The 14,965-nt window shown below is 39.1% G+C and overlaps 1 protein-coding gene across 1 annotated transcript in view; it reads left to right on the forward strand.

The window, feature by feature from the left end:
• The first annotated feature begins 4,497 nt into the window (after positions 1 to 4,497).
• The window catches only part of LOC127963891 (neurogenic locus notch homolog protein 2), a 51,306-nt gene continuing 40,838 nt past the window's right edge, over positions 4,498 to 14,965 (forward strand). The window contains exon 1 of the mRNA XM_052563982.1: positions 4,498 to 4,871. Coding sequence (XP_052419942.1) covers positions 4,799 to 4,871 — 73 coding nt within the window. The 5' untranslated portion in view covers positions 4,498 to 4,798. The remainder of the gene's footprint in view (positions 4,872 to 14,965) is intronic.

Below are 14,965 nucleotides of genomic sequence, written 5' to 3' on the forward strand. Positions count from 1 at the left end.
GAGTGCCTAAAAAAACCCTTTAGCTGTTATAAATTCACTGTAAATCATGGCTTCACGGGGCTTATTACTTTATAAAACTGTTTTTCCATATACGGAGTAAGGTTTCACAAAATAAAAAAGAGCAAATAAAATGTAATGATATAAATAAAATTTGTTTTCTTCCACCAAACAATATAGTTCCTTAGAAATAGATGTGATTTCAACAAAATGGTTGCCGAGCAACACAGAGAAGCTTAGAACACAGCTCAACCAATCAGAATCAAGGACCAGACCTATCCATTTTATAAATAGCTGTTTCCCCGGTAACGGCTGTAAACAAAGAAGAACTATGCTCACAAACAGCTGATTTATCATTCATTACAGGCAAGATGAAATGGAAATGAAATTGAGCAATCACTGCGTCATGCAAAGGAAGGGTTTGGAAAAATAAATAGTTTGGGAGTCATTGAGCAATAAGGTAAAAAAACAAACAAAAAAAAGCCTATTAATAGAAAAAGTGGTTTTTGACTTTGCACACCTGTCAACCTGTTGATGGGGACTCCCAAAACCAAAATATGAACCTTTTATTACCCATAATAAGGCACTTTAAGGCTTGATATTTACAGGCCTGATAGACAGCCTACATCCATTAGCTAGCCTGTATAGTATTTTACTGAATTGCAATTAAACAAAGTGCTATTTTTTTGTCATTCCTTTTCAAATTCACTTTAACCTTCCTGTTTGTCTGGCCAATTCAATTTCTAACTTATTTTGAAAGAAAGTCAGTCTTTCAATTTTGAATGTAAATGTCACATATTTTTGCATTGCGTTGTTCTGTCTGCTAATGACAGCTTTTCTGAGGTCATCAGTCCAGGCCATTTTGCTGTTCTCCTCCTGATTTTGAGTCTTTTAACTGTTAACATGAATGTGTCTAACTGTACAGACACTCCATTGTGTTCAGAATCGAACACACCTTAAATTCAAAAGAGCCAAATATTCCAGCTTCATGTGTGCTATATTCATAATGCTGATGCAAATTATGCCATCTACATGGCACATGACTCATCACATCACAACAACATTATAACAACAATTCACTTCACATTATGTAGAAAAGAAGAGACTGTTGTATGGATAAAACTATGCCATCATTGCAAGTCACATGCTAGCATTAATATTAGATTATTTTTTTGTGGACAGCTTTTGTGTGTAAAACATGATGTGATGACCTAATGTGGTGATGCATGGATAAGATGATGCATAAATAATTAAATGTATGGGTAACAATTTGCAGAAATGAGTAAACGGGTCAAACTAATCCATGCTGCCTTTTCCCAGACCTCACCTGTTGTCATCTAACTGACTCTCTTTCTATAATGACACTAGGAATTAAACATATGATAGAGATCGATAAATAAGGATTAGTTACACACTAAAAATACCTTAATCATTTTGTATAATATGTATTTAGAATTGCTAAAACAGCTCTTAATCCTATATATGATCATTAGTCTCACTTTACAGCCACAGCTGTGGTTTTTGCAGTCAAGCTCATATGCTGCAGGCAAGTGTGAGATAATCTACCACTAAATATACCCCTCACTTCCTGTGCCCCCACACTTATTGCATTATAATAGAGCAAGAAATATATAATGATTCTATCTATCTATATGATGTTTTATTAACAAAGTTCGGGAGGAGCACGTTCAAATAATTAACACGAGAGTTGCACAACCCAATTAACAAGATAAGAGGTGTGTATATATACACAGCGGACCTACCTCTGTTCCTTGACAGTTTTTCCAGAGTTTCTCCACTACTTCTTCTCCGCACTTACAACTATTTCTGTACTAACCTGTAGGGGGGGGGGGGGGACTCTGGGTTTGGGTCAAAATTCAGAGCTTGGAGCCCTCCCCTTGATAGCATATAACCTTTACTCTGTTAGTCTATCTTTCTATCTGTCGGTCTGTCTGTATGTATATATCAGTCAATCTATCTGTCTGTCCAAATTTTCTTAAATTGGTAACTTCTTTCTCAAATGTCAAGGCCAAATTTTTGGTGTGTATTAAGTGTAGTTTCCCACGCAAATGGAGGGTAGGCAGAAGAGGTGGGAGTGTAGGTAACTAATTGTGAGGCAATCAGTCTTCTGATGCCACCTAGCCGCAATATATCAGCGTTTTATCTGGCCTCTTTGACACATGCCTACTGTGATAAATCTCCCTCTGGATGGCAGGCCATTAAAAATTGTCCCACAGTTTCTGACCTTTTGCCTTGTCATGGGTATATTCGCTTATGTTGATATTTACATTTGCAGCCCTGGCATCAAGTGTCCATCAGTCTGAAATAATGTTTGTTTCAACTTTGAAAGCATGTAGAAATGTGAGGCTTATGAAGGTGTGTTAATTAGTACCGTATAGGTGCTGTGCTACTGATGTACCACCAGATACGTTGTTGGTTGTGGTGCTCATCTGTTACAAAATATGATATGGGAGATTTTTTTATTTTTTTTGAGTTGACATGCAAGATATGACAGATTTACTCTCTTCCCTTTATTACAGAAAAGATACTTTAGATCCAGATCAGGCATTTTCATGTTCTAGAAGTTTAAAATAACAATAAGTGAAACTAAGTTTTACAGATGGCTTCAGCTGATATGTTGTACAGGTTTTGTTTTTTTTTTTTGTTTTTTTGCTGAATGAGCACAATCTGAGTTCAGAGGCACAGATGGTACACCCAAAGGTTGAATTTGTTGTTTTTGTAAAGGACTTTAAGGGAGTTTCCAGAAGAAACTCCTAGTGAAAATGATTAATCACTTAGAATTGTTCAGTGTGAAGCCAAAAAATAGATGTGACTTTTATAAACAATGTTGAAATTATGCAATATTTTCAGTAAATATCTTGTTAGGGCCATAAAAAACCCCAGATCATTATCATCAAATTGAAAATCACATGATGTGCATCTGAAAATGTCATCCTTGAGCAATGAGCTGAGACCTGCGAGCCGTCTGGGTCTGGAAAAACAGGGAAAGAATAGAAAGTCTACGACACCCTGGAGAAAGGCAAATGGCACATGACTACTGCAGTCAGCTAGAGTAACTAAAGCTGGACCCCCTACAGGCAACCTGGAAGGGTTAATGTGCTCTATTCAATGCAAAGTCTTTCAACAGAAAGCACTGGAGAACATGAACAAAAAAGGGATTGATTTGTTTATTTTGCCTTTACAACAGAAGCCCTTCAATGCAATGTCTTAAACAATGGTGTCCCACAGGCACATCTTTGATGATCTCTGGGTAGATGGTGCTTAATTCATGACATATTTGAGTTTTGATGTGTGTACTGTAGGTGGAAAGAACTTGGGCAGGACAGGAGCAGCTTGTTTCACAGACTGATATTTTTTTCCCCCTCAGCAGGTGACATTGGCTGTTTAATAATTTTTGTTACAAAGGTCTCTCAAAATCTTTGAATGATAGACATTTTCTTAATGAGGATGTGTTTGCAGTTATACAAAAAATGGAAATGCACAGACTCAGACTCAAGTTGCTCAACTTATTTGTCATAAAATGGACTTACACTCAAGTTAGATATAACTAGGACTATAAATTATAGTCTTGTTGACAAGGAGCATTTTTTTTGTGTGTGTGACTTTTGTCACACCATTTATAGTCTGTCACTTTTTGAGAATGTGTGTGGCCATTTGCTCCCATAGCAATGCTTAAACATGACAATAACTGATTTAATTTGGCGAACAAAAACCATGTGGCCGCCCTTTTACATGTATACGCACAGCTTCAGTCATAAAGTTAAATTACTATTATTACATATACTTATATACTTCTTTCAGATAATTATAATAAATGATAAAGTAGAATGATAAAGGATAATGATGGTACACACACACACACACACACACACACACACACACACACACACACACACACACACACAGGACTAACACAATTTTTTATTATAGTAAACCAATCTAATTTAATTTGTGTTTCTAAATGAAACATCCAAGAAGTAATCAAATTCGCTGGGACAAATACTAAAATACATACATAGGAGAAATCAACGTCTCGAAAATAGATTAATACCCAAATAGTGTTGCTGGATTGTGATAATACATAACACAACAACCTCTTTTTGTTATTAATATGTTTTCTATTACTACAAGTAAGCCTGCCAGATGCGAAAGACAAGGAATAAACGGATAAATCACTCAAAACCCCAGAGATAGGGGTGGGTAATTTACTTACTAACGTCAACGGGTGGAGAGGAAAAAGTATGAACGGGTTAAATTTGAGTCATACTCGTCTTTGCAAAATAAGTGAAAAATTCCTCCGCCACTGCAAGAAAAAAAATATTGGCACAAAATCGAGCCTTCTTTCAGAACCCGCTCAAAACTAAATGAATTCATATTCAACTATTACACTCTACAAATATTTGAAATGATTTACAGGAAGCAAACTTTTGAGGAGCTCGTTATTTATAGACGCATCACAGACTATAGATCCATCAGTATGAGGCTGGCGGAAGAACATTTCCGTCAGTGACTTCATTGGCTAGGACGACAAGAAGAGAGAAGTTCACAAAGTTTGGTCACAGCGCAACTACGAGAAGAAAAAACTTTCTAAGGAAGGCAGTTAACGGATTTATGTGACCAAACGAGACATTCTAACAGGCTAAAAGAGCTCCTCTATCAAGTATAAGCCGTTTAAGTTACCTACTTTAAGAACATTTTGAGATTGGTCACGTTACGTTACACTTTAACCTGACGGAGCACAGCCTCGCGCTGGCGGCTCTATGTGGATTTTACTCAAAATATGGGCCAATTACCCGGTGTCTCTTCGGGCAAAGTGATCCTTATCGTTATTTGCTGCCTTAAAGTATCATATGGTAAGTACTTTAATAGCTCATATTTCAGAACACATTTCTAAAAGAGGCATTTGCCTTCAGTACGCTTTTGAACGGCGGTGTGTAACATCAGAGTTCACGTTTCGGTTCCCCACGGCCTTGAATGGCGTGTTCACGTTATTTAAACGCACGAAAATAAATAAATGTATAAGTTATTTATTTATATATTTTGAGTAAACATTTAAAAAGTCCAGAGAATTTTTTTTTTCTCGTGAGGGGTACACTCGTGTTTCACACATCTGCCCAGATGTGAGAGAGTCTGAGGGGATGAAATCTGCAGCGGCTTTCAGTATGTGAGTGAAGAATTCAAAATGGACACGTAAGAGGGGAAAAGATGGACCTTTCTTTGGGTTTTCAACGCCTAGTCGAATAAACCACTTTTATTTTTCTTTAAGAGTAAGGAGGTAATCTCTTTACTCGTTATTTTAAGGTATGTGTGTTGTGGAGTGTGAAGTTTCCAGAAAAATGAAGTTGAATGATGGTTTGTGTATTTGTTGTATTTCTCAGTTCAGCAGTACTGAAGAGTTTTCCATCTGACGGCTGTTTGTTTATGCTTAGCAGCTCGTCTCAGCGGGTTTCAGAAACAAAGGGTGCCAGTTGTTGCATTAGAGACCTGTTCGGAGAAATAAGGTCACATATGACTTCCATTCCACATGCAAGTCTGACACAATCCCTCCAGATAGAGGAGCCTCACAAAAGAAAACAAGACAATGTAACGACTGCTGGCTCGGCAAGAAGAGGGAGGAATGCTGCTGTTGGTGTTTCACATTCCTCTCTCTTTCCCTCTCTTATTTTTCTCGATTTCTTCCCCTCTCATACACACACACACACACACACATTTCCCTGTGGATGCATTCGTTTTCACAATGATGCAGCTCGCCCATTGTGTCCCACAGATGATGTTTCTCCTTGTTTCCCTGTATTGAGTATCATTCCTTGGGGTGGGATTGATTTCGCTTTTCTTTCTTTCCCCGCCTTGCATGTCGCCTTAGTTGTGTAGGTTGTTTCAAGTTGCATGTATTTGCTCACATAGCGCGTGCAATAAGAATTTGTCCCATTGTTCCCGCCTGCGAGTGGCATGCATGGTGACCGGCCACGGTTCTGACCCGCTGCTGCTCTCTGGTGTGAAATGTGATTTATCTTCAGCAAACTCCCACTTCTCAGTACACAACGGGACGGTTATGAAATGGCCCACGGTCATGCATATCTCAGGGATGCCCACATCCAACCAGCTGGTGCGGTGGAGGTCTTGACCGGGTCACTGGAAGGTGCTTCATTGTGTTATTTTGACATTTAGAAATTATTCTTCATTTAGGTTAAGTGAGTGTACATTTGTGTACTTGTATTTCTTATTTTGGTTTAGTTTTCACTTAGTGCCCAATGAAGCGCACACTACAAGACTGAAGAATGTTGCTCATTCACTCTCTTGCTGATTTATTGGCTGTTGTGTCGCTTTAAAACATAAGGTGACAATTTTAAGAGAAAAGAAACCAGGGAATGATCAGAGAAGCCTTTCACTTCCCATCTGTGGACTACAACGCACTGAGTTCCTTATAATTAAATCTCCACAATTGAGGTGTCACCCCTTTTTTCCCCTTAGACTGTAGGAGAATGCAGCGGGAGGCCAGAAAGGAGTGAGACACTCAAGCTTGTTAAATGCGTGGATTAAAACCACTGAGAAGGTTAACAAATGAAGTGGGAATTAAGACGTTCTGCATTCCTACCACACTGCAATACGCTCGGCCTGGCACCAGCCACACAGACACAGTGCCAGCGTGTTCATGTCTGTGTAAAAGCTTCACAGGCTTGACCTGTCAACTATATTCCATGTCATGCAGCATCATTTCCTTCTTAGTATTGCTGACTGTGTGTCAGACATTTTTGATGTTAGTTATTTAGTATCAGCCTAATCTACAGTGAGTTTGTGATTTAAGGATTAATATGGCCAATGTTAATAAACTGATATAAAATTGCATGCTATATTGTCTAAATTAAAAATAAAACACTAAAAACTTTTAAATGCTGAAAATATATTATGACAAATATAGTAGTATCATGAAATATTATTATAATTTTGAATAATTGTTTTCTAATTTAGTGGATTTTATAATATACTTCCTGTGATGGTAAAGTTGAATTTTCAGCAGCCATAACTCTAGTTTTCAGTGTCATTATGATGATTCAGAAATCATTCTTATATGCTGATTTAGTGCTTACATATCTTATTATTATCAGTGTTGATAAAAGTTGTGTTGCTCAACATGATGGAACTGTGACAAATTTTTTCATCAGACCCTGATATAGATATATCTTTTATTTGTGATAGGAATGCTTTTGACCAATTTTATGTGCCCTTGCTGAATAGAAGTATTAATTTCATAAAAAAACCCAAAACTTTTTGAACAATAGTGTATGTAATATCAACCAATACAATGAATAAAGCAAAATCTGTTTTATCAGGCAATAACCAATCCCTAATTTCTACTTGTGATATTCATTATGCTTTTTTTTTTGTGCGTGAACTGATGTGAAAGTCTTTCTGATTGTTAGCATACAGCCAGTTTTCAGAACAGTTTCACTGGAATGTTGTTGCTTTGAGAATTATCAGGTTTCCTCCCAAACTAGACACAGCCTGTCATTAAACAATCAGGGTGCCTTTTAGCCCCACATGACGTGCAGATTTAATGAGTGCCACTGAAAACCTCCCTTCGTTCTTATGTTATCAAATCTGTATGCAATTACGCCCCCTGTCTCATTACAGATGGCTTCAGGAAGGGTTTATTGTTTGTTACCATGTCAACGTTTAACAGAATAGAGAGCGCTTGGTGTATATACAGCAATGCCAGGAAATGGGGTTACTTCCTCACTCAGCGTGAACAACTTCCTTCTGCTGTCCAGCATGGATGCGGGCCAATGCCGACAAATCTCTTCTGACTCTCTCTCTCGCTCACTTGCTCTATTGAGTACTTTCAACCAAGCCCTGTCAGACTCTCATAATTACTTCCCCATCTCTCTCAACAGCTATTAGCACTAGTAGAGAGCAGGAGAGAGAGACACACACGAGCAGAGATGTCCCTTGGGCTCTGGGTTTGGTCGCGGGGATGAGGCAGTGCTTTGAAACAAGCAAGGCTTACAGCTGCGAACCAGCTGCTCCGTGCAAGAGCTCCGACACACTCATGCAGCCTGATCAGTGTCAGGAAGGAGGAGAAACAGACTGTGTTTGAAACACTCCTTGACCTTATTAGAGCTCTTTGCATGACTACACCTATAGCTCATAATTAGGATTAAGGTTTTGAATGAACACCTAAAAGTAAATATTAAACTTTGTCACAAAACTTATGGACATGAATGAATGATACCTCAGATCGCGTGGCTTGTTTTAAAAGAGGTGTGCTATTACTTTTTGAGTGTACAATTTTCACTTAGTGGAAGATAAACTGATTTTGAATTGTTTTTTTGTGTTGCTGCTTGTCAAAGGCTGATCAGAAGTGACCAGCACTTATGTCTGTTTGATACAGAGTTGCATGAACCATGTATTTCATGTGTTTTTGTGGGCGTAGTGGTGGGCGGCTCTTTATATCACAGCTGTTTTATGTATTTAAGACTAATTTCCCACATCTCAGCAAAGCCTAAGATCTAATTCAAGACAGATTTTGTGTTGAAAGCAGTTTTTATAAGTCACTGAATGTAGTTTAGAAAGTCCCTGATCCCATTCCTGCGTTTGTGGGGATAAAAAGTCATGGGACTGCTTTTTATTGAAGGCAGGTTTGAGTTGGCTTCAGAACGTACACCCAAGTGTTCAGTGCCAGTAAACACAGACACAGACATACACCCCTAATACTGATGCACAGTTTTTGCATGTGTACTTACATTGGTTGTGTTTAGATGTATTGCAACTGATTTTATAACCGGCTGAGAAAACGTCACGCTTTCACATCTGGTCACGTCACTGTTGTAGCCCCATCTGAAAGAGAGACAGACAATGAGAAACACAGACTACAGACAAGGAAAAAGTATGTGAGTTCATGATGTAGAAAGACCAAGAGAAAGTTGAAAATTATGTGGTGAGAATGCTGGCAGAACTGAGCTTGTATTGTGTTACGGTTTCCTGGAATGTCTGTTCTGTGTTGGACCTCCAAACCTTAATGTGGTCATCCATCCATTAGGGCTGTGCGATTATGGACAAAAAAAACTATCATGATTCCTTTGATCAGTTTTGCGATTTTGATTTTAATCACGATTTTGACACAGACATGCTTTACATTCATAAATGCATTCAGTGTGAATTTGAAACATATTACCAAAAGAAAACCAAGTAGAGCTTTATCAGAGAGCTGTAACATGCCTATAGAACAGACACGAGGCAGAATAATCACTACATACATAAAGGTGTAGCAAAATGTCTCTAGAACGGACAAAAAATAAATAAAATCCCGTGTCCAGGGATTGTTTTGGCATGAATTGGTTATATAGCTCTTCGTGGCGGTGCCCCAGGTGTCAAAATAGATTTGTTGCACCATGTTCACATGTACTCTGCAGTGTAGAAGCAGCATGGACTCATTTTGCTTTCGCACAGGACACGTTTGCAGTCCGCTCCTGATCCGCGGCTGTTTACCACAAACACAACATTTATCCGTTATTAAGATTTCAAATCCAAACATTGTTTCTGAAAATGCTTTTTCAGCATTGTGATTCTCTTATCACAGTACAGTAATACAATCTTTCACATTTAAACTCAATAAATATAACTTTGTTTTTTTTGTGCCATCTATTATTGCCTTGTTTATCTAAAAGTACACTTTTCCTTGTTTTAAATCTAGCCAAAAATCCATGTTTTGGTTGTGAAAGCGTAGACTTTCATTATATGCATTTATTGTTTAAATTTTTACAGTGAACAATTTGCTGTCACTTTAATTCAGCGTGTGCAGCACAGCAGAAATAGACTGTGCGTAAATGATCGCTGCATAACTGCTGCAGATTCACTGCTCCTGGAGTGCACTACCGGACCGCAACCGTGTGCATTGTGATCCGTTAACATGGGTGTAGATAAAAATATGCACCGCATACGCACCACAGAAGGAGTGTGTGAACCTGCCATTACGTCATTGTGCATGGCCTGTTCTGTTCTCGCGCTCCATTTAGGCACGCTGCATTCTGATTCAGATATTGCCGGAGTTCGGGGGCATGGAAAATCATGCTATAAATCGATTTAGAAATTGCCTACTCTAAAAACAAGATGATATGATGATTTTGCTTAATTGCACAGCCCTACTGTCCATCCATCTCAAAGCGGACACAGTGGTTGATGTTATCCTTTTAATTTTTTAAAGATTTATTTTTTGCCTTTATTTTAGACTGGACGTTGGGCTGGGCGATATATCAAACGATATGATCATGCACATCTAGTTAGTAAATCTGGTTCTGTGATTACCGCTAAATCACCATCACCTGCTTTTAAATGGAGTGGCATCGCTCTAAACTAAGGGCTGCAGAGAGGAAATGGCAGAAATCAAAAAACTCTACGGACCTCAGTGTGTATCAATCTCTCCTCTCTTCCTTCTCTGCAAATGTCTTCACAGCTAAAACATCCTACTACCACAACAAAATTAACAGCTGCAGTGATGCTCGGACACTCTTCAAGACTTTCTCTTCTCTTCTTAATCCGCCGCCTCCGCCTCCTCCATCGACTCTTACAGCGGACGACTTTGCAGCTTTCTTCACAAATAAGACAAGATCCATCAGTGACCAATTCTCCACACCGCAGACCGAGGACAACGTCACAATGACGGATGCACACACTTTATCCTCCTTCTCCCCACTCTCAGAGATGGACGTCTCCAAAATTCTCCTGTCCAATCATCCTACTACTTGTCCACTTGATCCAATCCCCACTCACCTCCTTCAAGCGATCTCTTCTTCAGTCATACCTTCACTTACTCACATTATCAACTCCTCTCTTCACTCTGGAACATTTCCCTTAGCATTCAAGCAGGCTCGGGTAAGCCCACTGCTCAAGAAACCATCTCTAAATCCAGCGCTTCTTGAAAACTACAGACCGGTATCCCTTCTTCCATTCATTGCAAAGACACTTGAGCGAGCGGTGTTCAACCAGCTTTCTATGTTCCTTGGACAGAACAACCTCCTGGACAGCAACCAATCTGGCTTCAAAAGTGGCCACTCAACTGAGACTGCTCTGCTCTCGGTTACTGAAGCCCTGCGACTAGCAAGAGCAGCTTCAAAATCCTCGGTACTCATCTTGCTGGACCTGTCTGCTGCTTTTGACACTGTTAATCACCAGATTCTCTTGTCCACCCTCAGAAAGATGGCCATCTCTGGAACTGCTCTCCTGTGGGTTAAGTCCTACCTCTCTGACAGATCCTTCAGTGTGTCTTGGAGGGGTGATGTTTCAAAGTCACACCACCTTGCTACTGGGGTTCCTCAAGGCTCAGTACTTGGACCACTTCTCTTCTCCATCTACATGACATCTTTAGGATCTGTCATTCAGAAGCATGGCTTTTCTTATCACTGCTATGCTGATGACACCCAACTCTACTTCTCATTCCAGCCAGATGACCCGACGGTAGCTGCTCGCATTTCAGCCTGTCTGAGTGACATTTCTAGCTGGATGAATGACCATCACCTTCAGCTTAACCTTACAAAGACTGAACTCCTGGTGATTCCAGCTAACCCATTGATTCATCACAACTTCTCTATACAGCTGGGCTCGTCAACCATAACTCCTTCGAGGACAGCCAGAAACCTAGGTGTTGTGATGGATCATCAATTAAGCTTCACTGACCACATTGCTACAATGACCCGGTCCTGCAGGTTTGCCTTATACAACATTAGGAAGATTAGACCCTTCCTGTCAGAGCAAGCAACCCAACTTCTTGTCCAAGCTCTTGTTCTCTCCAGACTGGACTATTGTAATGCTCTCCTGGCGGGCCTTCCTACATGTACTGTCAAGCCTCTGCAAATGATCCAGAATGCAGCAGCGAGGGTTGTCTTCAATGAGCCAAAAAAAGCTCATGTTACTCCTCTCCTCATCAGGTTACACTGGCTACCAGTAGCCGCTCGCATCAAATTCAAGGTACTGATGCTTGCCTACAAGACGACCACTGGCACGGCACCAACTTACCTAAACTCACTGGTTAAATCCTATGTGCCCTCCAGAAGTTTGCGCTCTGCAAGTGAACAACGCCTTGTGGTGCCATCCCAAAGAAATTCAAAATCACTCTCACGGACCTTTTCCTGGACTGTGCCCAGCTGGTGGAATGACCTCCCAATCCCAATTCGTACAGCTGAGTCTTTACTAATTTTCAAGAAACGTCTGAAGACTCATCTTTTTCGCCTGCACTTAACCTACTAACACCAGTACTTTTCATTTTCTTGTCTTTGTTCATTTAATTAAAAAAAAAAAAAAAAAAAAAAAAAAAATCCTGGCTATGCATTCTATACTAGACTAACTGAGACTTGTCATGGCACTTGTATACTGTTGTTGTTCTCCTGTTGACCTGACTGCTTCTATTGTTCTCATTTGTAAGTCGCTTTGGATAAAAGCGTCTGCTAAATGATTAAATGTAAATGTAAATGTAATAGACAGAGCCATAGATCACTGAGCCATTGCTACGCAATATCGCGTTCATTATCCAAGGCGATTCATCTGGGATAATGAACGCGATATTGCGTACCAGATTTACTGACTAGATGCGCATATTCATATCATTAGATATATCGCCTAGCCCTAACTGGTAGCAAAGTGGGGTGGGGGATGGGGGGTATAGGACCGAGGAAGGTCTGCAAGCCTGAACTCGAACTCAGGACACCCAAAGCACTCAAAATATTTTTTTCTTTTAACATTTAAATAAATTATACTTTGTTTATACAATTTCAACTTTTGTATTTATTTATTTGTTTATTTATTTTTGCAGTGCTGATTTAAACAGCATGTTGTGCTTTATTTTTTTGACTTTGCATGGTAAAATCCTTTTGGATTTAGATTCAAGCTTTATCTTACCTTCAATATAGTCATAAAAAAAACAGACAACTTTTCCCATTGCATTGCATCTTGTGTTATTTTTAGCTCCTTTCCATGAGCAATATGTTAGTAAGATTGTGTCAAGTTAAAAATAGTCTGACTTTTAAAGCATGTCTCAAGACCCCTGCATTCTGTTCCATTTTGTTGCGCACCGTCTAGCTGTTTTTGAATGCAAGAAGGCATGTTATGTAAACACCGCCTAAGAAATGCAACCATTTGGGATCAGGTGCACCCAAAACCAAAGTGAACCTAAAACTACATTTGCTTGAAAATATATAGCCCAGTTTACCACTTTGTTGCGGTCTATCTGTTCGTTAGATTATTCCTGAAACACCCAATCATTCATTTCTGAAAGATCTAGGTTAGTCGAGTTTAACAGAACGGGAAAGGAAGATACGTTTGTTTTTAACAAACGAGTACGAATTGCTTCTCTTAATTATTCCACTTATCACCCTCCCACTTCTTTCTTTATTGGGTACTTTTCCTCTTTTTCTCACGTTGTCCTCACATTTGCCCCTGGCTCCATTCCTTCACACCTCAGGGACAGAGCTCTGGCCTCATGACTGGAAAAACGAAGACCAAATATTTAGCAGTTGGTTAATCACAGCAGGGTTACTCTAAACAGAGTTTGTGTGAAAGTTTTGGCTGTTGCTTGCTTTTGAGAAAAATCATGATAAACAGTGAATTTGGCTTGTGTAGATCACATGCCCATACAGAGACTTTTAAAGCCCATATGCAGTGTCCTCAATTAGGAATAGTTTCCTCCTGTCTATCTGATCACTGCTCATTAGGTGGTTCAGAGTAGAGCTAGGTCAGATCAGTGATGTGGTGAATCAGGTTGACTCCAAGCCAGAATGCTAATCGCAGCAGGTGTGCAGACTTTTAATGAAGTGCCTGGTTTATGTTTTGCAGATCTTGGATTTAGAAGTGCATGAAACTTAAAAACGTCTCTTCAGTATGATTAGAAGTGAAGAGGAGTTAAAAAGTGTTCATTTGCGAAAGCCTGTCCAAAAATCCTTTGAGAACTTCCCCTCTGGCAGTTTGATGAAACATTAGGGGAGCTTGTCAGACCAGTCAGGGCTGAGCCTTTTGCTCTCTGTGCAAACCTCACCCTTTGCTTGTGTCTCTCAGTCATCTACATTCTCTCGCTTTGTCTTCATCATGTTTGCCCATGAGACTTTGTGACCACACTCTTAAAAAATAAAGGTTGTCACAATACCATCAATTCAGAAGTCAGCAATACCGGTTCAGTTACACAACTGTTGATACCGATTTTAATACCACAGAAAAACATATATGCTTATGAACACACACATTAATTTAATTAATGTTAAATATTAGTAGAACAAACTAATTAAATTAGAATGATGGTACAAAGGCGAGCATATCTAAATTAAGTAACCAACGATTGCTGCAAGTTTTTCAAGTTACAGTTCATTCAAGCATGCATAAATTGAACAAAATTTCTAAAATTTTCTAACAAGATAGTTAGAACCCAAAAATTACTTTCTTTTTTATGTGTAAATATTTTTAAATCATTGGTTATAATAATAATTATAACCCCATTGACTCATTGAATGGACAAAACAATTCATATTATTCATATAAGAGTAACTTATTTTATGTTCCACAGAAGAAAGAAAGTCAAACAGGTTTGAAACAACAAAAGGATAAGAATATTAAACGGGTCCTATGATGTGATTACATTTTTTTTTTTTTTTACAAAACTCATTGGAGTGTTACAAGCTCTTGGTGCATAAACAAGATCTGTAAAGTTGCAAAGACTAAAATCTCAAATTCAAAGAGATATTCTCTATCAAAGTCAAGATACAACCACACCCCCCAAAACGGCTCGTTCTAACATGCCCCCACATGTCAACGTCACTATGTGGGAAGATTTGCATAACGCTGCCCAAATGTTCACACAAAGAAATTATGAGTTGTAACTTTTATTCTCGCTATTGCCGCCGCTGCCATGTTGTGGAAAAGCTGTGTTTCGTTGTGAAAATGGAGCTACATTGTTTGGCTTCCAAAAGAG

The sequence above is a fragment of the Carassius gibelio genome, chromosome B8, assembly GCF_023724105.1.
Source record: "Carassius gibelio isolate Cgi1373 ecotype wild population from Czech Republic chromosome B8, carGib1.2-hapl.c, whole genome shotgun sequence".
Lineage (NCBI taxonomy): Eukaryota > Metazoa > Chordata > Actinopteri > Cypriniformes > Cyprinidae > Carassius > Carassius gibelio.